This window comes from Nycticebus coucang, chromosome 2 (genome assembly GCF_027406575.1).
Source record: "Nycticebus coucang isolate mNycCou1 chromosome 2, mNycCou1.pri, whole genome shotgun sequence".
NCBI lineage: Eukaryota > Metazoa > Chordata > Mammalia > Primates > Lorisidae > Nycticebus > Nycticebus coucang.
The window spans coordinates 43,843,621-43,868,800 of record NC_069781.1 but is presented as its reverse complement, the minus strand read 5'-3'; the positions used below and the strand labels follow the sequence as shown (position 1 = coordinate 43,868,800).

At 37.8% G+C, this 25,180-nt stretch overlaps 1 protein-coding gene across 10 annotated transcripts in view; it reads left to right on the top strand.

The window, feature by feature from the left end:
• Positions 1-25,180, top strand: part of UNC13B (unc-13 homolog B) — a 267,137-nt gene that overhangs the window by 151,327 nt on the left and 90,630 nt on the right. For all 10 annotated transcript variants that reach the window (XM_053569596.1, XM_053569590.1, XM_053569542.1 and 7 more), the window contains 2 exons: positions 319-633; positions 3,681-3,771. In XM_053569596.1, coding sequence (XP_053425571.1) covers positions 319-633; positions 3,681-3,771 — 406 coding nt within the window. The remainder of the gene's footprint in view (positions 1-318; positions 634-3,680; positions 3,772-25,180) is intronic.

Here is a 25,180-nt window from a genome sequence, read left to right as displayed (position 1 = left end):
AAAACTTTAGGAATAAGTAATAGGCTATTTTCATAATTTTTAATCCTACTCAAAAATAGTACATTAAGATAAAATGTCCTTCAAAGTCAAGTACAGGGCTGAGGTTAAGTGCTGTTGGAGAACCCAGCATGTTGTGTTTTTCCCTGTTGTGGTCTGCTAAGTAGAGACATTCTTCTAGATTGTGAAGTCTGGTCCTGTCTTTCCAAGAACCTCCTGTTTGTGGTTCTTGCCACTAATATAATCATTATCTCCTACATTTATTCATGCTTTTGCCCGGGTTTGCATGTATTTACTCATCTGTTTTTCTCATTCTCACAGCCCCACCAGCAGTAGTAGGTATGGCTCTTCTTGTAATGTGAGTCAAGGAAGCTCTCAGCTGAGTGAACTAGACCAGTACCATGAACAGGACGATGACCGTCGGGAGAGAGACTCAATTCATTCCTGCCACAGCTCTGGCAGCCTCTCCAGGGATGGCCAAAGAGGTTTTGGTGAACAAGTGAAAACCTTGGAGGTGGCAGGTGAAGCTGAGAAGGGGATAACATGTGAGCTGAAGAAAGTGAAAGAAGATGCCACAACTCATCCTCCCCCAGATCTGGTGCTACAAAAAGACCACTTACTAGGCCCCCAGGAGAGGTAGGTGGTGATAGCTGCCTTGGCGAGCTCACATAGCTTCTTCAGTACCTACCCTGTAGTATTGCTGAATAGAAGTTCTTTTCATTTGTTTTCCTGGAGCTGGGTATGGTCGTAGTTAAGACACTCAGGCTCAATTCTGCATTGCTTCCTTTGATTTTTCGTGTAATGCCCAATATATTTTCTTCAGAGGAAGAACACTTGGGTTCCCTGTAGTTGGTGATCTGCAGTGTTACCAGGACTTCCTGAGTCTGCAATGCTCGGTTTTCTAGTTGACCTTGTTTATGGCAGCCTCTGAGTCTAGAACTGACCTGAGCCAATTTATTTCATTCAGTAGAGCTGCTTTTGTTGCTTTGGCTGACTCTTTAGCCTATTAATGTTTTAACTTTTTTTTTTTTGAGACAGAGTCTCACTATATTGCCCTCAGTAGAGTGCTATGGCGTCACAGTTCACAGCAACCTCGAACACTCAGGCTTAAGCGATTCTCTTGCCTCAGCCTCCTGACTAGCTAAAACTACAGGTGCCCACCACAATGCCCGGCTATTTTTTGGTTGCAGTTGTCATTGTTGTTTAGCGGGCCTGGCCTGGGCTCAAACCCACCAGCCTCGGCGCATGTGCCTGGTGCCCTACTCACCAAGCTACGGGTGCTGAGCAAATGTTCTAACTGTTTTGATGAACATTTTACTTTACTCTAGCTGAGAAAACGAGGACAGAGATAAGAACAGATTGATCTCAAAGCCAGATTTAATCCACCACTCTACTTCCACAGGCCTAGGCAGTGTATCTGGCAGTTGGTATCCCTAAGAAGAAAAATTTAAAATGTGTCCCTTTAACTGTCTTATGATGAAGTTTAGTAGAAAGTATAAGTGTTATTAAGCTAAATTGGTTAGGGTAACTGATAGTTTGGAGCACAGCAGGGTTACTCAGTTGTGGCACTATTGACATTTCGGGCCAGATAATTGTTTGTGGGCAACTATTGTATGTACAAGGTCAGACAATTAAGTTCTTAAACTCATCCTAGAAAAAGTACTAAATACCTCATTTCTGACTATCACTCTGGTCACTTTTGAAGTACTCCTCTTGGCTCAACGCCTGTAGCACAGTGGTTATGGTACCAGCCACATACACCAAGGCTGGCGGGTTCAAATCCAGCCTGGGCTAGCTAAACAACAATGAAAACTGCAATTAAAAAAATAGCCGGGCATTGTGACAGGCGCCTGTAGTCCCAGCTACTTGGGAGGCTGAGGCAAGAGAATCGCTTAAGCCCAAGAGTTGGAGATTGCTGTGAGCTGTGACAGCACAGCACTCTGCCAAGGGCGATATAGTGAGACTCTGTCTCAAAAAAAAAAAAAAAGAAGTACTCCCCTTGGGAAGCTATGTACTAACACTAGTACCTAATCTATCCTTCAGAGCAGTTTTGGAACTCATTTTCTGGAATGGCCATTAGAGCTGTCATTGTATGAGGTATGCCAATTAAGCTCAGGATCTTATCTTAGAAAAAGTGCTTTGAAGGGTGGACTAGGCGGTGACATCTGTGCATAGCTTTCCAAGGGGACTACTTAGAAGGTGGCTGTACAGGTATTCAGCAATGTGGTATGTAGCATTTTTTCTAGGATGAGTTTAAGAACTTAATTTTCCAACCCCATATAATAGGATATTTAGTAGCATCACTGGCCTGTACACACTGGATGCCAGTAGCAACCCCCAGTTGTGACAACCAAAACCATTTCCTGACATATTTCCCCTGGGAGGAAAAATTTTCCCAGTTGAAAACCACTGCAGTAGAGTGATAAGGTCTATCACTGAAATTCTTAGATTTTAATGTCTAATAATAAAACCTCTCATGAAAAGACCAGAACAGTGACTACTATTTACGTGGTAAAAGTTAGGAAATGGTTGGTGCTTCTTCTGCACCACTAGCTTAATGGATAAGTCATAAACCTTTCTAAAAATATAGATTTTTTTTCTCCCTCTCTTTTTAGTTTTTAGTTACCTTTGGTGGCTCATCAAATTAATAGGCAAGACATCCAAGAGCCTGAGCTCTGTACCAGCCTTCTCACTGGGTTGATGACCCACTAAACGACTGGCTGTGGCTCTTCATGGTCCCTACCCTTAGCAGTCCTATTGTTAGGGCAGAGCTCTTGGTAGAGAAGCAGAAGTGCCACCATGAGTACTTACTTGTCTTTCTCTATCAGTTGTACTTTTTCAGGTCCTAGCTATGTGAGTGAAGCCCAGTTTCCCCTTGGCCAGTGCCCACAAATCTTTTAGAACAATTGACCCAGGTGGCATTAGAGCCTACCATATATTTTACAAGTCTAAATGTTAGATAGTTGTCTGTTGCATTGGCTGTAGGCCCCAAACATTGTCACACAATAACCACTATTCCAGTTAAAAACCTGGGTGATGACTTGTCTAATACAGGGTGGTGTTTCTGTCTCAATAGTACATTGTTATATTTACTGTTCTTTTCACTGAAGGTGTTCCTTAGGCAGCTCAGGGAACAGGGTGATGGCAGGAAAAATGCTGTGATTTTTTTTCTTGGTACTATTCACACAGTTAGGAATTGGTAAGCCTTTGAAAATACTTAGTGGTGCAGGAAGGGTTTGTAGGAAAAAAATTCTGCCATAAGGTGCAATGCAGAACCCTTGAGGGAGGATGGTGGTCTTGAGAGGTATGGTGAGAGGAATTAAAAGGCTTATTCCACACCTCTCTGTATAGTTTCTATGTTAGATGTTGATTCAGGGCCCTTGTCATTTCTTCTAGTGTCCTAAACCTGGACTGTCGTAGTGAGTTGCCTTCAATGGGTAAATGAAGAAAAGGAAGAGGAAGAGAGGGAACAGATGAAAAGCTAAAAGGAGTTATCATTTTAGAGAGAAGTTGTTTTCACATTGGGTATTCAGTACTATGCTGTTTTAGCAGCCTGAGTCACTAAACAAGTGTAGGCATGAGTATAAACCATTTTAGTTTAGATATTCGGAAGTCTTTCCTTGAGCACTGTCACCTTGTGGCCTTGGCTATTTTTAAGCAACCCTCTCTTTTTTTGTTACTAGTTTTCCTGAGGAGAATGCTTCATCACCATTTACCCAAGCCAGAGCTCACTGGATCCGAGCAGTTACCAAGGTTCGACTCCAGCTACAGGAGGTAGGAAATCTGTTCTAGTACTAGTACTGGTTGGGACAGTTTTGCCTTTGAAATTGGGAAACATATGGTGCTAGAGAAGCAGTCAGTGATTAGTCATCTTCTTACAGTATGATTCTGGGAACGCATGACAATTAAGCCAGAGCTTTAAGAGATGGAAGGTGGCCTTGGCTTTCTTTTATGCTGATTAATGGAAATCAAATGGTGGGTTGGAAGCCTGAAGGTAAAGATAGATGCTTATTTTGAAGTAGTACTGTCTCTGAAGCCATTTTAGTTTAAGCTTAGTGCAAGGGACTAGTTCAAGCCTTCTTGGGTGGTTGTTGTCTCCCCTACCTAGCCAATTCAAGTACTACTGGTTGATCTACGTGTATATGGAGCCAGAAACAGTCCGTTAAAGTTTCTGTGGGATTGATTCTCTAACTGAAGGCCCAAAGCATCAACACAAACAATGTAAAAAAGAAGAAACAAAGACACATTTTTCATTTTCAATGTTGTAAGTTTGAAGTGTCTATCTGTATGTTGGTAGGTAGGCAGTCTTCAGGCAGAAGGTACATTTTAAAATGATGACAATGGCTACTGGTAGTGTAATACCTGGCAGATATTAAAAATGCAAGCATGCTTACAATGTGAACACACTTTAAAAGCACAATTTATTTTGAAGCACAATTTATTTCAAACTTAAGGAAAAGTTGCAAAACCAGTACTATAAAGAATTCCCAGGCCAGATGCAGTGGCTCATGCCTATAATCCCAGCACTCTGGGAGGCCGAGACGGATGGATTGCTTGAGCTCAGGAGTTCAAGACCAACCTGAGCAAGAGCGATACCCTGTCTCTAAATACTAGTTGGGTGTTGTGGTGGGCGCCTGTAGTCTCAGCTACTCAGGAGGCTGAGGCAAGAGAATCACTTGAGCCCAAGAGTTCGAAGTTGGTGTGAGCTATGATGCCATAGCACTCAACGCCAGGGCGGCACTCAACCCCAGGGTGACTGAGGGAGACTGTCTCAAAAAAGGAAAAAAAAAAAGAATTCCCATATCCCCTTACCCAGATGCTGTGATTATTGACCTTTCATGTTTGCTTTTATTTTTGTTGCACTTTCTCCATTATGATCAATCTTTCTGATCCATTTGAGAGAAAGTTGAAGACATTGTGTCCTGTCACTCCTAAATACTCCTATTTGTATGTATTTACCTAAAAAACAAAGCTACTCTCCTATAAGTCACAGTATAATCATCCAAATGTGGAAAACAATGACACTACCTTCAAGATCTCAGGTATATTTTGCCATTTGTTCCTAAAATGTCTCTTTTTCCTTTGTAATTCTGGGTCCCATTCAAGATGACTTGAGTTCATATCTCTAGTCTCTTTCAGTCTGGAACAGTTCTTCAGTCTTTCCCATCCTTAAGGGTTTTAATGGTAGTTTGTTCTTTGATTTGGTCCATTCAGTGTTTACTCATGTCCATACTCAGGCCATGCTTTCTTGGCAAGAATTATACAAAATTGATCCTGTGCTTTTTTCAGTGCATCACATCAGAAAGTACATTATGTCACCCTGTTGTACCACTTATAATATTAGCCTAATGACTGATTTAAGTCTGTATTGGCCAGTTTCTCCAAAGTCAAGACACTGTTTTTCCCTTTTGTAACTTTTACGTGCTTTATGGTGTAATATTGAGACTGTACTGATGTTTTGTTCTTCTTAAATCTCCACCTACCAGCTAAGTATCCACTGATGATTCCTTATTGAATCTACCACCACTGATAACTTTGTTTCCTTTATCCTTTCTATATTAATTAGTCGGCATTCTATTATAAGGGGGAGATTTACCTTTTTCCCTATTGATAATTTAAGTCAGTATGGATTCTTATATTCCAAATTTATTGCATGAGTTGTAATCCATTACTGTCATTTAAAGGTTCAAGCTTCATACAAGCACTCTTAGTTAGACCCTTGAGGGAGAAGATAATGGTTTTTAAAAAAAAAAAAATTTTTTTTTTTTGAGATAGGTTCTCACTGTGTTGCCCAGACTGGGATGCACTGGCATGATCATAGCTCACAGCAACCTCAAACTCCTGGGCTTTAAGTGCTCCTCCTACCTCAGCCTCCCAAGTAGCTGGGACTACAGCCCTATACCACGATGGCTGGCTAATTTTTCTATTTTTTTTTGTAGAGACAGTCTTGCTCAAGTAGCTGGGACTACAGCCCAAGTAGCTGGGACTACAGCCCCATACCACGATGGTTGGCTAATTTTTCTATTTTTTTTGTAGAGACAGTCTTGCTCAGGCTGATCTTGAACTCTTGGCTTTCCAATGATCATAGGCATGAGCTACCATGCCCAGCCGATAATGTTTTAACAATTATTAGAAAGATACCTGCTTTGGAGAAAGTATTTTGAACACAAATATTTGAAAAATGGTTCCATTTGTATATGTGTGTTCTTTTATCAGAAACAATGAATGTTACTGGTAAAAACTTACAACCAAATGCTAAAATCTTAAAGATTATTAGCAATTTAAAAATCTTTCTAATGAAGCATTTTCGTGAGGTTTTTAACTTATTAAAAATATTTCTACTTTGCAAGAACAACTGACATCAGAGAAGAAAAATTACTAGCCAAAGTTCAACAGAATCTCTGAATAATTGACATGTAGGAACCAGTTGTAGTTCTTTCATTTGATTGATATATCAGGATCTTTTTCAGATATGATAGCTGTAAAAATCATGTATGGGAATAGTTGAATGTATAACCAGACCTTCCCTTCAAGTCATTCTATACAAAATATTAAAATAAAATTTAGAAATAGTTAGGCATAGTATATCATATTGCTCTCACCAAAAAATTACTGCTAATATATATTTTTAGTTACAATAAAAATGGATTAATAAATGTTCTAAAAATTTAATTTTTTATGCCTTTCACATTTTAATTTTATAATTAATGTATTAATACCATTCTACATTGTATAATTTTTAAATGGTAATCTACATATATTGAGATGTATATGCTAAAAAATTTTCTATTGATTAGGCTGTTGGGAGTCTGTTGATTTACACTGATATGAAATAGACAAATGGTTGACAGAGTCAGTTGTAATACTAATCTTTCATTTCTACTTTTTCAGATGTAAGGGTTTTATAATTCTTACTAAAAAGGAAAGTAAAATAACTAACTTTCTCTGTGTAAAAGGAAAAGCTCTGAATGAGAAAAATAAGAATATATTGGAGCAGACACAATTTAAATTATAACTTTTTCTTTTTAAGTGGTACTTTGGTGTCTCTTAAAAAGAGAACAGTTGCCAAAGCTTGGAATCATACAGAGAAAGGCATAGTTTATCTAAGATTAACTAAGAACCATTGCTATTTGAGTAAGAGAATTTACTAAAGATATTCTTAACACAGATAAAGTTAATTGGCAGCTGATTAGAAGTGGCCAAGAGCAGACAGATAAGCCAGAATTTAAAGAAGGATCTGATAACAGTTTAGGATTGAGGTAGTAGTGCACCGTTTATACTTAAGGTTTGCTGACAGATTAGTTGAGGTTATAAAAGAAGAAAGGAGTTAAGCACAGCATTAAGGATTTTTTTTCCCAAGTAATCAAAAGTTCTGCCTCTGTCACCCTTTCACCCTCTGCCCAAGAATAATCTATTTTGTTAGTTTCTTATTTATAATTCTAGAATTTTAAAATGTAAATATAAGCAAATATGATTATATATTCTAATTCTTCCTTACCCCTTTTTATACACACTGAGAATATCTTAATTTTTAACTTGGTGATCCTTCCATATCAACATTAAGAGAATTTTTCATTTTTTATAGCTACATGATATTCCTTTGAGCAAATGTACTGCAAGTATTTAACTAGTCCTCTGATGTTCATTAGGTTATTTTCAGTCACTTGCTATAACCACGTTGCAAATGAGTGACATTGAACATATGTCATTTTGCATATGTACAAGTATATCAAGAGGATATGCATTTGTAACTTTGATAAATACTGCCACATTGCCCTCTATTTGTCAGTGCCTTGGAAAACAAAGGTCTATTTCTAGCCCATGTTGCAACACATGCTGCATGTCAAGGAGTTCTGCTTTAAGTTCTCTTCTCTCTGCATTCTAGGCTGTAGAGCAGCTATTGCCAGTCAACAACGGTAAATGGAAAGAAATGATAACATAGCAAATTGCACTCTAGCTCTTCAAACTTCTGCCCAGAAATTACATACATCACTTTTTGCTCATATTTCCCTGGGTAAAGCAAATCATATAACTGTACCTTACTTAAAGAGAAGTAGTATATATATCTTAAAATAGCTAGAGAGGTATTTGTTAACAGGTTTAATGACTACCTCAAAAAGTATATGCCTTCTGTAAGGAGTGTACCAATATATATCTAAGCATGAGAGTGCTTTTTTCTTCCCTAATCTACCAATAGAGAGATATGTCAAACTTCGGATTTTTTGTTAGTCTTCTAGGTAATAGTGTCTTAACAGTTTGTTTGCATTTCTTATTATCAGTAAAGTTGAGCATATTTTCATGTATTGTATATCAAGGCTATTAGTAGTTACTTCTGATGAACTGTCTATTCATATTCTTTGCCCACTTTCTATTGAGTGGTCGGTGTTTTGCTTACCAATTCCCAAGAGCTCTTCATGTTTTGGGGAAATTAATTCTTGACCTGTGATATTAGTTGTCAAATATTTTTTCTCAGTGTATAATTGTGAGAAAAAAAATTTTTGGGGGGTGGCGCCTGTGGCCTACTGGGTAGGGCGCAGGCCCCATATACAAAGGGTGGCGGGTTCAAACTCGGCCCCAGCCAAACTGCAACAAAAAAATAGCCAGGCGTTGTAGCAGGTACCTGTAGTCCCAGTTACTTAGGAGGCTGAGGCAAGAGAATTGCCTAAGCCCAGGAGTTGGAGGTTGCTGTGAGCTGTGATGCCATAGCACTCTACCGAAGGCGACATAGGGAGACTCTTGGTAGGGTGATATGGCGTCACAGCTCACAGCAATCCCAAACTCTTGGGCTATTCTCTTGCCTCAGCCTCCCAAGTAGCCAGGACTACAGGCGCCCACCACAATGCCTGGCTATTTTTTTTGTTGCAGTTGTCATTGTTGTTTAGCTGGCCTGGCCTGGGCTCGAACCCACCAGCCTTCGTGCATGTGGCTGGTGCCATAACCACTGTGGTACCGGCATGGAGCCCATTGTGAGAAAAATATTTAAGCTTAATGAGCCACCTTTTCCTAATCCAGAGAATGGAGAGAATAATAGTACCCTTCTCTATAAATTATCTACACAATTAAAACTATAATTTTAAAAAGTCAGAAAAAAATATATTTAAGTGGCTCTACATTATCTTCGTGATAAAATAAAACCTTTATGATCAGCCGAGCAATGGTGGCCCAGGCCTACAATCCTAGCACTCTGGGAAGCCCAGGTGAGTGGATTGCCGAGCTCAGGAATTTGAGACTAGTCTGAGCAAGAGCAAGACCCTGTCTCTAAAACTAGCTGGGTATTATGGTAGCTGTCTATAGTCCCAGCTACTTGGAAGATTGAGGCAAGAGGATCACTTAAGCATAAGAGTTTGAGGTTGCTGTGAGCTATGACGCCCTGGCACCCTACCAATGGTGACAAAGTGAGACTCAGTCTCAAAAACAAACAACAACCAAAAAACCCCTTTACGATCTAGCTCATTGTTAATAAAGGTGAGGTCCATGGGCCAGCTGAGTCTGAGAACTGTTTGCTTTTAGTCTTTAAAAAAATAAATCTGACATTGAAAATTAGTATTTACAGTTTGAATTGCCATGACAGCAAGGTTAATAGCCTCATCTCTTTGAACAGGACATAGTCCACAAATAATGCTGTGACATATTGGGAATAAAAAAATCAGGTTCTTAATAAAAATTAGTTTGCTACCTTGTTTGGAAGACACTTCCAGCGTACAGAATTATTTATTTTTCAGAGACTTTGTATTTGCTGTTTCCTGTGCCTAGAATAATCTTTTTCTTAATTCACTTAGCTACCTTTTCATTTATATGTTTTAAAATCCAATCAAATGTCAGGTTTCAGGTAAACTTTCCAGACTCTGTGCATAGTTTTTCTACATTGACATTCACTATGTGTAACAGAGTTGCTTGTTTACAGATATGTCTGTCTTTTCTGTGTACTTCTTGGGAGATCCTTTAATGTCAGGGCTTTTTAAGGCTGGTATTTTAGAGCCCAGTGCAAAGCCTGGCAAAGAGTACTGAACCGATCTTGTTAGATGTAACCAGCCAGAAATGCCCATCATCATGTATGGTCTCCATGTGCTTCTTTGTCTTCTGATTAATTCTATTTTTATTTTTCCCAAGGCCCAGAATGTAAAGCCAATAAAGCAAAATATTAACTATTATATTAGCACTTATATAATTTTTGTATAATGAACATAAATTTACTGCATTTGGATCATAATATGTGTGCATTTTGGTTTCTCCCTTAGTTTATGTGATCTTATTCTGGGTTATAAAATATTTTTTAAACCATGATTTAATGATTATTAATGGATTAATAATATTCCATCATATAGATGTTAAATGTATAATAACAATTCCTCTTGTTTTTTTTCTGTTAGAAATAGTGCTATAATAAACATGATTATGCATAAATTTGTTTACATTTCTATGTTCCTTTAACTTAGTTTTCTCACAATAGATTCAAATAAATTACTGAGTTAAAGGGCATATTCTCTTTAAAGACTTCTGACAAACTTCTCAATTTATTTCAGTAAAGTTTTTCCAACTTGTACTTTCACTATTGGAATATGCTGTGTCAACATTGAGTATTTTCATTTTAGGAAATGTTTGCCAATTTGATAGAATAATGGTATCCCATTGTTTTAATTTGCATTTCTTTATGATTTGAATAGTTTCCATAAGTTTATAGGTCATTTATATTTTTGCAGGCATTTTATTAAATAGACTTTATGAAAATATCGTAGGAACCTAGCTGCATTTATGCCATTTCTATTAGATTGTCAGCCGCTTGAGGGAAGATCATATAGAGTCACCTCTGGGCTGGCTGAGTACCTGACCATATGTACTTTATAAGTGTTTGGTGACATTGCTAATGCTGATGAGGCAGTAATGTTCATAGCGTGGGTGGGAATGGGTATGAATCTGTACCTTATTTGGCTTAACTGCAGAAAAATCTGGGGGAGGAGGTGAGACTTTTAGCTCTAGAAACGGAGACTGCGGTGGCAGCAGGTGGGTGGGTGTTCCAGGTGCAAGGGACAGTACAGGAGAAGGCATGGAGACAGGCCATAAGGAAGGTTTGGCAGGAATTCTTGGGCTGTTGAAGAGATCTGAAGGAGGAGCTCCTTGCTAAGCAGGGATAGAACTGAGCAAATAGATTAGAAGGTCCGGGTTTAAATGGAGCAGTTGCAGAAGATCTAGGATTGCAGCTGGTCAGCCTGAAAGATTTTCCTAGGATTTTCTCAGGAATGGTCACTAAGACAGAGGACAAACCAGTGTTCTCCTGAAAGGTTATATTTTCACTTGCTACTCCCTTTTGAGAAAATCGAAGTTCAAAAAAATGGGTCTGTTGGGGAAAAATGACAAGTTTCAGGAGAGGGCCCCACCTCTTAGACTTAGCTGCACCAGGAATGCACTCTTTGCATAATCTTGATAGGATTTTCTCTATCAGGGCTGCCTATCTTAACTTCTACCACCTAATTCTTTGTCCTCATGGAGACCACAGTTTCTGATCCCTTCTTTTCTCCCCAATCTTTCTTCTCTCTCCCTAACCATTGCTATTCTACTACTTAAAAAAAATAAATAAAAGGAGTCTTTTGAATAAGTAATACATGTATTATGTATAACACTAAAGTTCCCATGTCCAACTCTGTGCCTCCAGGCCTTTTCCCCCCCAATCTCATTGATATCTGTGTCTTGTGACTCAGTCCAGAGATAATCCTTGCAGTTGTAAGCATATGTGCACCAGAGTTCATATGTGTGTATCACGCACATTGTCCTTTACCTTGCTTTTTTTGTTTATTGCTATATCTTGGAGATTTTTTTCCTTATTTGTGTAAATCTGTGGTCCCCAAACTTTGGGCTACATACTGGTACTGGTCCATGGCCTATTAGGTACTAGGCTGCACAGCAGGAGGTGAGCAGCAGGTGAGCTAGCAAAGCTTCATCTGAATTTACAGCTGTTCCTCATCACTGGCATCACTGCGTGAACTCTGCCTTCTCCCAGATCAGCAGCTGCATTAGATTCTCGTAGAAGCACAAACCCTATTGTAAACTATCCATGTGAGGGATCTGGGCTGTGCGCCCTTTATGAGAATCTAATCTAATGCCTGTGATCTGAGGTGGAGCTGAAGCAGTGATGCTAGAGCTGAGGAGCAGCTGCAAATAGAGGATGAGACTGCTTAGTTGCAGGAAAACAAGCTCAGGGCTCCCACTGATTCTGCATTATGGTGAGTTGTATAATAATTTCAATATAAATGGTGCCCCCCAAATTGTCCCTAAGTTGCCATACATATGGGAAATGGGAAATTATAGCTAAATGTACCTTTATTTACAAAGTATTCATTACAAAATTTTACGAAATATTTACAAGATATTCTCTACATGTTGGCCACCTCTTTGTAAAATTTTGTAAATAAAGGTACATTTAGCTACAATTTCCCAATTCCTCTATGTATGGTGACTTTAGGGGTGACTTTTAGGGCACCCTGTATATTACAGTGTAATAATAATAGAAGTAAAGTGCACAATAAATGTAGTGTGCTTGAATCATCCTGAAACCATCTCCCTACCCCTCTATTTCTGGAAAAATTATCTCCCATGAAATCCGTCCCTGGTGCCAAAAGGCTGGGGACAGCTGGTATAAATACAGCTACCACTCTCTTTAACAGCTGCATAGCTTTTCTGTTGGTACAAATAGAGCTACTAGTTTGTAAATAGCTACAAAGTATTTCTTTCTGTGGATGTATTATAATTTATATACTGCATCTCCCATTGATGGATCTTTCGATTGTTTCTAGGGTTTTTTTGTTTGTTTGTTTTTGTTTTTGAGATAGAGTCACTTTGTCACCCTCAGTAGAGTGCCATGGTGTCATAGCTCACAGCAACCTGAGACTCTTGGGCTCACGCAGTTCTCCTGTCTCAGCCTCCCAAGTAGCTGGGACTACAGGTGCCCACCACTACACCTGGCTATTCTTTAGAGACAGGGTCTTGCACTTGCTCAGGCTGGTCTGGAATTGTGAGTTCAGGCAATCCCCTGCCTCAGTCTCCCAGAATGCTAAGATTACAGGCATAAGTCACTATGCCCAGCGTTTCTAGTATTGTTGTAGTACATATACGTATGTAAGCCTGAATACTTCAAGATCTCTATTATCCACAGCTTTTGCCACCAGGAGTAGGGCTTGGTTTTCTCCAGATCCTTCTGCCCCTCACAAGCCTTTACTAGATCTTCACTTAACCCATTTCTACACCCATTTTCCTTGTTGCAATTACAACTTTCCTATAATTCCCCATTCATGAATTAAATCTTTACTATTTATGTCATAGTTTTCCTTTTATTCTCAACTATAATAATAATTATTAGCTTTATAGTAACCTCATTTTTTGAATTAACTATATCTCAGGTGTTGTATCTTTACATACATTACCCAATGAATTCCTCACAATAATTCTGTGAATTAGGCTTGTGTTATTTCCCATTTTATAGTTGAAGAAACTGAGTGTTTAGACAGAAACTTATTTGAGGTCACCAAAGCTAGTAAGATTTAGAACTAGGATTCATATGTAGATCTGTTTAACTTTGGAGTCTATCTTTTTAGATAGACTGATTTCTGCTACCATAATCTTAGAGCCCTGTTGTCCAAAGTCTGTTCCGTATGACTCCAATTTTTGGAGTTGTTGATAGGTATCATACGGTAAAGGATTCCATGGTCAAAGGAATTTGGGAAACAGGTCAACAGAGTGTAACAGATTGCTTTATCTTAGGTCTTCTCAGAAACTTGAATATTCTTAGGCTTACTATGATTTGTTAAGAGTGGATAATACACACAGCATTACTGCAAATTTAGTTGATCATGAAACTCTATTTTGGAGAAGCATCCTATAGGACTAGCTTTCCTAGGAGTAAACTTGAGGAAAGTCTGTGTGAAAGATTTCACTGTCATTTTATTAAAACTATATTTGTAAAGATCATCAGTGAATTCCTAACTAGCTAATTTAGTGCTTGCTTTTCAGTCTTTATCTTATTGGACTTCTCTGCAGTATTTGACACTCCTGAATACCCCCTCCTGTTTTGATGTCTAAGAAACCATCCCCAGCTTTATTTTTCTTTGATCTCTTCAGTCTTCCTGTTTTGATTTCTCTTTGTTCATTTCTTTAATGTTGGTCTTTATGGGGTTTCTCTTTTCATATAATTGTACACATTCTTCATATGAAATCTGATTCTGTCACCTACCTCCTCTATATAGGCTGCTCTCTTATCTATCCCAGAATCTAGACCCATATTTGGATACTTACTTGTCTTATCAGCATCTCCAGTTCAAATTGTACCAACCAGAAAGGTGTTGCCATTCACTGTAAAACCTGTTTTATGTCTTGTATTTTGTTCCCATGCTCTCCAAATCAACCTTGAATCCAACTGATGTGATTGATTTCTTGGGTGATAAAAGAAAGTAAAATCATCCCTTCTATTATGTTGAATTAGCAGGAGTTTCACTTAGTTTTAAACGGAGAGAAGATAAGGTAGCTGCCATGTTGTATATATAAAAGGCACTCCATAAATAATCTGTTGACAGGATGAATGAAAAGCATGTAGAAAAGGAAAGCTTATCCTTTTACATTCTGGGCAGTTGAATTGTGAAGAGGAATGAGGTGGGTTTTCCTGCCTAAAAATCTCTAGAAAAGGGTATGTACCTGCCCATAATCACTTTTGGTTGAGAATTATTTAAAAAAATTTTTTTTCCAAATCTCATTTTTTACCAGGTATCTGTGTTTCCTCCTTCTCCTCATACACAGCCTTCACTTCCTTTCACTTTTCTAAGTGAAACGAGGACAAAGCTACCCGTCCTTGTTTTTCTTCTAGCCTTCTCATCCAGTCCTATTTTTATACTACTTCCCCTCCAGTGGCCTTTGTCAAGCCACTGGAGGGGAAGTGGTATAACACTTGGGAGATAAAAGATAGTAACAAATATCTTTTTATTGAAATATAATTTTAATAATAATTATCTTTTTATTGAGATATAATTCACATAACTTAAAATTCATTATTTTAAAGTATATAGTTAAGTGGTTTTTAATATATTCACTAGGTTGTATAACCATTACCACAACCTACTTCCATCACCTCAAAAGGAAATTCTATACCCATTAAGCAGTTATTCCCCATTCCATTTTCTCTTAACCATTACTAATTTATTTTATCTCTATAAATTTTCCTAGTCTGGACATTTCGTATAAATGGATTCCTGCCATATGTGGCCTACTATGTCTGGCTTCTTTTACTTAACGAGCATTACTGTTTTCAAGATTCATCCATGTTACGGCATGTGGCAGTACTTTTTGGTTATTATGAATAATGTAGCAGTGAATACTCATATGTACGTTTTTGTATAGATATAAATTTTCATGTTTTTTAGGTATACATCTAAGGAATGGAATAGCTGGGTTATATGGTAACTTTATTTAACATTTTGAAAGACTGCCAGACTGTTTTCTGAAGTGATTATGCTATTTTACCTTCCCATCAACAATGTATTAGAGTTCATTTCTCCCCATTTTTGCCAACACCGTCTGTGTTGTTGTAGCCCTCTTAGTGGGTGTGAAGTGGTATCTTGTAGTTTTCACTTGCATTTCCCTAGTGACTAATTATGTTGAGTATCTTTTCATGTGCTTATTGGCCATTTTTATATCTCTAGAGTATAGTAATCCCCCCTTATCCATGGGGAATACATTCCCAGACCCAGATGTACTACAAATAGTACTAAACCCAATATATATTGTTTTTCCTATATATGCAGATCTATGATAAAGTTTAATTTATAAAGTTTGTAAACTTTTAACACAGTAAGGTATTGCAATGATAATAAATAAATAGAACAATTATAACAATATATGATAAAATATGTGATTGTGGGCTTTTTCTCAAAATATCTTATTGTACTGTGAGTAACTGAAACTGCAGAAAGTAAAACAGTAGATAAGGGGGAACTATGGTAATGCTTATTCAAACCCTTGGCCTATTTTTAAGTTGGCTTATTTGTGCTCTTGTTTTTGAGTTACAAGAGTTCTTTATATATTTGGATATAAGTTCCTTATTAGACATATAATTTGCAAATATTTTCTCCCATCTCTGTTCCTTTTTAAGTTCTTTGGAACTCTCTTGAATTTGCCACATTTTGCCTTAATTGTGCTAACTTGCAACCCATTCCTCCTCTTTCTCTTCTCTATATTTGGGTAAATTGGCAACACCAGGGGGCCCTCTGAAGCAATAAGGAAGAGTTGTTTTTTATAGGGTGTGGAAGTAGCTTGCCCATTTGGTCAGTGATGAAAGCATATTCTTGAGCTGCCAGCTCCTGCTAGACTCTGATAGTCTCAGTCCCTCTTTTTCTGTTTCTCTAATATACAAATTTAGCCCAGTCTTTGGAATTCGACTGTTTTGGTAAAAATTAAAGTCTTAGGTAGAAAGACATCCAAAAGATGAAGCTAACTGGATGACAATAGTGATTTCTTTAGGAATATTAAGTCTTAAATCTTTTAAACATGAACAAGTCCCTCCACCACTCCCACCTCCACCCATACTGAACCGAGCAGAGTTGCAAAGAGGACTCACAGTGTTTTTCTGCTGTTGTTCTCCATGTCTGTTAGGCAGCAGACCAGAGCAGGAATGATAGCTCAGATTGGCCTAGTTCTTTCTCTGCAGTCCCCAGATGAAGTGTTCTTTCCACTGCATTCCAAAGGCTCCCTACAAAGAAAAGGAAAACACCAGAATGCCTGGCTTCTGGTTCTGACTTATCTTCTTACTTCCCCTGCCTTTTAAATTCTTGATGCTATTACAATCTTGATTTTTACCTTTTCCTCCTGTTTTGGGCTAAATTGTGTCCCACTATACCCCAAAATTCATATGTCAAAGTACTAACCCCCAGTATCTCAGAACATGATAGTATTTGGGGATAGGGCCTATAAATAGATAACTAATCTAAACTGAGGTTATATGGATGAGTTCTAATCCATTGTGACTGGAGTCCTTGTAAAAGGAGGAGATCAGGACACAGACACACACAGAGGAAAGACCATGTGAAGACAGAAGATGGCCATCTACAAGTTAAGGAGAGGGGCCTCAGAAGAAACCAGCCCTATTGACATCTTGATCTTAGTCTTCCAGCCTCCAGAATTGTGAGAAAATAAATTCTTGCTGTTTAAGCTACCTGGCTTGTGCTACTTTGTTTTGGCAGTGTTAGCAAACTAATACATCTCCCAAGACAGAAGGGGGAGGAAGGTGGCGCAGAAACCCCAGTGTTTCTCACCTGTGAGTCTTTTGTTTCCTGAGGTCCACTTGGTGGGAAATGTGGATTCGAGACTGGTATATGCAGAGCCATTCATCTATCTAGTGTCTTTTGTATTAGTTTACTATTATCTCATTACTAAAAAAGTAGGGATGACTAGAAATAGAAGAAGCAGATCTTTGCATTAGCTCACTGTTAAAATCTGAGGGAACTTGGGCAAATCACTTCCAATTTTCTGTTTCTCAGTCTCAGTTATAAATTTATGAGTAATGGCTGTCCTCTCTCATGCAGTTTGGTGACATAATAGAAAAATACATTTTTTTGAGTGCAAAGCTATACAAGTATCTGTTTGAGAGTCTCTAGCTAGCCTCCTAGTACTTCACAGAACCTTTGGTTTTCAGGGCTTTGTCATAACTTTCCTAGCCTAGGCTAGAGGCTGCTGCATACCAAAGACATTGTGATTACTTTTGGAGTCTTTGCTACTTAAGTGGGAACCAGTGAAGCTGCTTCCATTGGTTAACATGGCAAGAGCCAATGCCATAGGATCTTAGGCTTTTATAGGGATCCAGGCCCCCAGGTCTCCCTAGTGGCAATAGAATTCCTCGAGTAATTTGCTGTATATATGACTCAAATTAGTCTATCTAGTACACTGGTACTTTTCTGGGACCTTGGAGGAAGGAGTCAATAGAGTGCTTAGCCCTATAAAGTCTGTAGGAGGAGGTCAAAGGTTGACTTGTGTACTGTGGCAACATCTTCAAAGAATAGCTTTTATGCACTTGTCAGTAGCAATGCTTGGGTTTTTTCCCTCTGAGATATCCTGGGCATGTTTATGGCCTGCAGCTGGATGTTTTCATTGCTTGGTCTTCTATAAACCTTAGATCTGGCTCCAGGGTGTGACTGAGCCTTCTGAATAATAGGATGTTACACCTGGGACTGGGATTTGAGGCAGCTTATTTGAAGGGGTAGACTTAGCTCTGGTTTCTGAGGAGCGGACCAGAAAATCTCTGAGGTTTGCCATGATATCATTAACTTGTCTAGAGTTAGAGGAAGGTAGCAGATACTGGCAGCTGGCCTTAGCTCCAGCTGGTGGTAGTTTCTGGGCATAGTATCAATAAAGGCAGTTACTTGGTTAACTTGTGGAATAAGTCAGATTCCTGTACAAAATTACTTGTTTCCAAATAACAAGCAAAGCAGCTCTTCTCATTCTCTGCCACCACCTTCTCTAACTGCTGCTGCTTATTTGACCATCAATGAGGACGTTTGTTACTGCCTAGGAAGAAACTCTGTTTCTCTGTGAGAGAAAGTCTTTTTCCAAAGTTATTCAAAAGGAAGCAACTAATATAATCATTCCATTTTAAATCAAGCCCCTAATAACTGGGTACCACTGAATACTGGTGGGGCTATTTGTAAGACATTTTCCTATCTTCCAGGAGCTTATAGGCCAGAGTGGAGATAGAAATAATTAACAGTTAAATATTTAAGTCCTTTTTTTTCTCTCAGGCATTTTTTTCTCAGTCTTCATTCTCTTTTTCTTTGCAGCATTTCATATATATTTTTTAAATTCTCTAATTCTTGAAGTATGGGGGTATAATAAACACCCTCATCTTTCCTTTGATTAGAGTAGCCATTATAAGGGGGTAGATGAGCCAGATTTAGTTTTATTTAAAATAAACTTTCAGTTGAGTGTCCTTATTTAAATTATTTACTGCTGTAGAAATTTCTTATTCTGATAGGATACAGGAGAATTTCTAATTTGTCTGGATCCTTTTATCGCATTCAATTCACTATAAATGTGTAGGTATGTCATGGTACTAACCCTATTAAATTGCTTTTATTAGTGCTTAGTTGCTGGTTTAGCAATTGCCAATTGTGCCCCCAAAATAGTGTTTAGATTAAATTGCCATTACTATCTGTGAGATTACTTCCACCCCAAATTCTTAGCTCTCAATTTAGCACAACCTCTTTTTAATCTGTTCCTACTTTGCTCACATAAACACCTTAGATAATTCTTGACACTAAGCTTTACCTTTGAAGAGGTTGCTCACTTTTATGAGGAAAGGAAAGGGATTTTTTTAAGAGATGAATTTGATAGGTAACTTGGCAGTATTTGATCTTGTGATGGAAATTCTGACTTATATGTATTATTTGTTTTATTGTCCACAGAATTAAGGATAAGTAATGTCATACAGTTTTTGTGTTTTAGTATGATTTCTTGTTCTGTCAAGCTTCCGTGGCAGATACTAGATGTGGGCGTATCTTCTAATGATGTCATCACTATTAGCATATTCTTCTTTCTAAAAATAAATGTCAAACTAAAAATACATATCAAAGCCTAAAAAATAAATTATCTAACTCTTATTTCTTATTCTCTTGTCTTTTGTTATCCTTAGGTTCTCAGGATTCTCTTCCTTCCTTTGTTACCTTACCTAGCTATCTCTGTCTTTTCTTTCTACAGACTTTCCCTCAGGCATCTCTCTCTCTCTTTTTTTTTTTAAGATGAGTCTCACTATGTTGCTGAGGCTGAAGTATAGTGACCACTCACAGGCATGAAGATCATGCACTACAGCCCCAAACTCCTGGGCTCAAGCAATCCTTCCGCATTAACCTCCCAAGTAGCTCAGGTTACAAGTGCATGCTACCACATTGGGCATCAGGCATCTCTTTTAATCTCAAATATGCATCCCTTCAGCCTCTAATCAGGAATTTTTTTTTTTTTTTTTTTTTTTTCAGTTTTTGGCCAGGGCTGGGTTTGAACCTGCCACCTTTGGCATATGGGGCCGGTGTCCTTCTCCTTTGAGCCACAGGCGCTGCCCTTATCAGGAATTTTTTATTGAGCAACTAATTTACGGCAGGCACTGTGCTTGGTCCTAGCTTCTGTGGTAGGCCGCCAGAAGACTTCCAATTAGTCTTTGTAGGCAGATATTCCCCAATCAAGCCTCTAAACCTTCTTTTTTTCCTTTAGTTCTGTCTTTCATCTCTAGTACCTACTACTTATTTTCACCATAATTTCCCAATGTTTAAAATTCCCCTCTTGGGTATATTTTCCTTCCTTTGTTCTCTATTTGTGTTATAATCACCATCATTCTGCTAGTCACTCACTCAACATTGTGGTGTCACTTTTTTTTTGGAGACCAAGTCTAGTTTTGTCATTTGGGCAACAGTGTAGTGGCATCATCAAGTGATCCTCCTGCCTCAGCCTCCTGAGTTGCTGGGACTATAGGCATGGGCCACCATACCAAGCTAATTTTTCTGTTGTTTGTAGAAACAGGGGTCTTGCTCTTGTTCAGGATGCTCTCAAACCCCTGACCTCAAGCAATCCTCCTGCTTTGGCCACCTAGAGTGCTAGGATTAGAGGTGTGAGCCATTGGTCTTGGCCTACGGTGTCACATTTTATTCTTCCTTCACTCTGGCCTCCCACTTGTATCTTTTGCTAGATCTTGCTCTCTTTTTTTCTTTCTCTTTATAGTTTCTTTTATCAGTTTGTTTTTCTCTTTGTAGTCAGGTCCTTCCTTACTGCTTAGACTATAGTATTAGCCTTCCAGCGGTTTCCTTGCTAATTTATTTTTCTTAGAGTTCATTGTATCTATCACTGACATATTTATCTTTCTGAATCAGAGCACTAATGATGGGTATCACTTATACTCAGGGCTCAACTGAGATGTCACATTTTTTGAAAGACTTCCCAGGTAAAGTTAGATTTTTTAATGTTCTTTTCTTCTCTAGTAGCTCATATGTAATTAACTTTGATGTTAATCATATCATCCTATAATTATGTAAGCATTTGCCACAAGATTATATATTCCTTAAAAGAAGGTATTCTGGACTGGGTATAGTGGCTCACACCTGTAATCCTAGCACTCTGGGAGGCCAAGGTGGGTAGATCACTCACCTGAGCTAAGGAGTAGAAGACCAGTCTCAGCAAGAGTGAGATCCCATCTCTACTAAAAAAATTGAAAAATTAGCCAGGCACTGTGCCAGGTGCCTGTAATCCCAGCTCCTTGAGAGGTTAAGGCTAGATGATAGTTTGAGCTCAAGATGTTTTCCCTCAGGCAAGAGGAAAGGGTGGCTGTGAGCTATGATGCCACAGCACTCTACCCAGCACAACAGAATGGTAGTCTGTCTCAAAAAAAAAAAAAAAGAGGGTATTCTGTCTGATTCCAATTTATATTAAGTTCAAAAACAGGCAAAAGTAATCTATGGTGTCAGACATCCAGATGGAATTAGATGTAAGTATGGGGGGTGGCATCTGGAGTTCTGGTGGTAATTATTTCTTGATCTGGAGTCTGTTTGTATTGATACAAAAGTGCCCTTTTGATTTGTGTACTTTTATATATGTTTATAAGAATTCAGTAAGTTTAAATAAAAGTTAAATGAAAAATAAAAATAGGGACAATGTCTAACTTTATATCCCTGATGCCTGGCACACAGCAAGCTCTTTACAGATACTGAGTGAGTGTGTGAATGAATAAATGAGGAAATAAATGAATGAATGAAAGTTTCTTCTCAACAAAACATTAATTTTTCTCTCCCTAGGTAGTTAAATTATAGTCTCAACTTTTTAGTCTGGCATCTATAACCTCCCATGACTTGGTATATTGTACTTTTCTAACCTTTTTCAATCCAAGGGCTACATGGTGCAGTTGAAGAACTTGGGCTCTAGAATCAGCCAGAGCCTGAGTTTGAAATACAGCTCTACCATTCACTACTTGTATAACCTTAGGCTTAGGAAAGTCACTTAGCTTTTTGTAAACTTAGTTTTCTCATCTCTGAGTTGGATACCATACCCACCTCAGTAGATGGATAGGGGTACGATAAAATCATAGGTGTAGAGCAGAGCCTGGCAACATACCTTCCTTTTTCTCCCTTTCATATCTTTTCTCATTCTATATCCTCTGCCTTGAATGCTCTTACTTCTCTTTCGTTCTCATATACCTAAATATTATTCATCCTTCAGATAAAACCCACATATCACCCCCTCCTGGAACCTTCCCTGATTCCCATCCCAAACACATTTCTATAAATGTCTTAACACAATGATTAAGTAAATGAAATGAGTTATATATTTACCAGTGTGATGTAAACGCTCCTAATTCTATATGAAATCAGCACATTGTACCCCATAAATGCATTAATGTATAATAAAAAAACATATTTCTAAATTTGGAAATATTTTTCTCTCTCAAATTCTTATGCATTTTTTCTTATGCAAATTTCTTATGCATTTTTCCACTCACTATAACCTTTAGAGTTGCTGAAGGCTGCCCTCTCACTCCAGGCCCAAAGAATAGAGACTTCTAATTGGGCTGTTATGCTAGAGGCAGAAGCTCTGTCAGTTGGAATAAACTGGGGAATGAAAAGGCAGGTTGAGAAAAGTGCTTTGGGCCTTTAATAGTTCATTTTTGTACCTCTTCTTGCACTGTGAGAAATTCAGATGTTTAGTCACAAATATGGGCCCAGAGGGCAAGGGGTCAAGTTGCAGACTGCTTGACCTTTCTTTTGAATTGATTTTCTGCTAAAGAGGCGGTTTCGGTCTAGTCTAACTTTTCAAGCTAAAAGGCCATAAAGGTGTTTGAGTCTGAGGTCTTAGGTGTTAAGAGTAGACATTTACTTGGAGTATATTTTCTGCCTAATATGCCTAGTACATGTAGGTAGAAAAACATAGTTCCAAGTCTCAGAGGCCCTATTCCTGGCCACATATTTTCTTGTCACTTCTGCTTTCTACTTGCATTTTCCTTGCATATATCCTGCTTTAACTCCTTTGGTAGATTGCACTTGAGGTCAGAACTGATTGCCAATTCCTATCGTAGCTCCTGATGCTTATTATACACTCAGCAAAGTTTTAAAGAATGAATGTTTAAAATATTAAGTGGTGTTACAAGGCTGGAAGTAATTGATTGCAAAAAGAACGATTAACATTTTTAACAGAAAATAGTTGCCCTAGGACTTTAAAGCAGAGAGCAAGCCTTTTTAGTTACACTGGTTAGAGAAGTCTTATCAGAGGAATTCCTAGAGGATGCTAAGTTAGCGATTGTTCTTAAATATCTTGGAAATGTCCAAAACTAACACGAGCTTGTAAAGATGGAAATCAAGGGATACCTTACTACCTGTGTTTACAAGCATATATTGTTACGGAGATCATAGCTCCTTGCAAGTAGCATGTTGTGTTCGGTAGACAGTGCAGCTAAGATTTACCACCAATTCCAAAACAGACACACATCCTGAATACTTTATAGTGTATGAAATAAGACTTCTTGAAGCCAAAGGGAAGAGGTAACTTGTAGCCCATTCCTGGGGCTTATATTTCCCTTTGCTGATTGTCATCTTCAAGCATTCTACAGAAATGTATTTATTCAGTCCTCATCTGAGGACATTCAGACATAAATAGCCAAAGATGACACGTTAGGAAGGGCCTTCTAGTGAAAACTAACCTCCTGGAGTGTTTCTTTGTGACAGGTGAGATAAAAACTATTGACTGATTTGAAACTTGCTGTAACCACATGTCACAGGCAGGAAGAAAACAGTTAATGTATCCCTGGATTAGTGTAGCACACAGCTCTTCAAAATGTGATCTGAAGCCCTCAAGATCCTTTCAAGGGAATATGTGATATCAAAATTGTTTTTATACTAGCACTATGACATTTGCCTTTTTTTCATTCTCATAAGTGTACAGTGGAGTTTTCCAGATATTACATGATAGGTGATGACATTGCTCTGATGGCTAACGGAAAGAGCGTTTGTATATTTCAAAGGTTTACAGCTATAATTCCTAAAATGGTGAATATTGATTAATATACTCATAAATAAAAGTTTTGAGGGATCTTCAGTAATTTTTAAAAGGTAAAGGAATGCAAATACAAATGTTTGAAATCTGCATGAGTATAGGGTGTATGAGGTTCCATTATGTATGTTTACTCTTTTTTCACTCACTATATTTTAAATGTGTCCATATTGCTGTCCATATATTTAGTTCTTCAGTATTTATCCACCACATTTTACTTATTTCACTATAGATCTGTACAAGGATTTCTCTGGCATAATTTCAATAAATACTGCCAGGTGGTTTTTCAGAATAGTTGTATGATTTTATACCTCCACCAGCGGTACTGGGTATCTTATTTCCTCACATCTTTGCCAGTACTTCATTTACCTTACTAATTTTTGTCATTCTGATTGTTGTTAAGTGCATCTTATTTAAATTTTGCATTTCTTCCATTTTACTTTTCTGCATCTTCTCTGTTTCTCTTTTGGTCAGTCTTCTTAGAGTCCTACCTGTCATTAATCTGTAAGAATCAGCTTTTAATTTTGTTAAATCTTTACTGTATTTAGCTGATTTCTACCTTCCTCTTAAAATTTTTTCTTTGTTGTTTCTTTGTGTTTGGTCTAAAGTAAGTAATATCTTAAATGCCTAATTTCCTTTCAGTGTTTATTGTTTTCTAACAAAAGATAGATTTTTTTTTTCTGTAATTAGTGATTCTCAAACTGTGGGTCGCGACCCACGAAAACTGTATTAAAGGGCCATGGCATTAGGAAAGTTGAGAACCACTGCTCTAATCCTTTAAATGTATCCTATAAGTTTTGGCTGGTAGATTTCATTGTTATTTATGTTTTCTAACATCTTTCATGATTTCCTCTTTAATGCAAGGATTTCTTAGATTTTTAATTGTAGCTGTATTAATTTTTTAAAGTGTCTCTTGTTATTGCTTTCTCCCTTTATTGTGGTCAGAGAACATGGTTTACATGTTGTTAACTTCTTAGAATATATTGATGCTTCTTTGTAGCCTGGTACCTTGTCAATTTTGTGAATATTTCCATTTGCATTTGAATATATTATATATTTCCTGATTATTGAAGGTAAATTTCTCTATAAATTAATGTTTACCTGTTTAATACATTTTACCCAAATCAAAAAAAAAAAA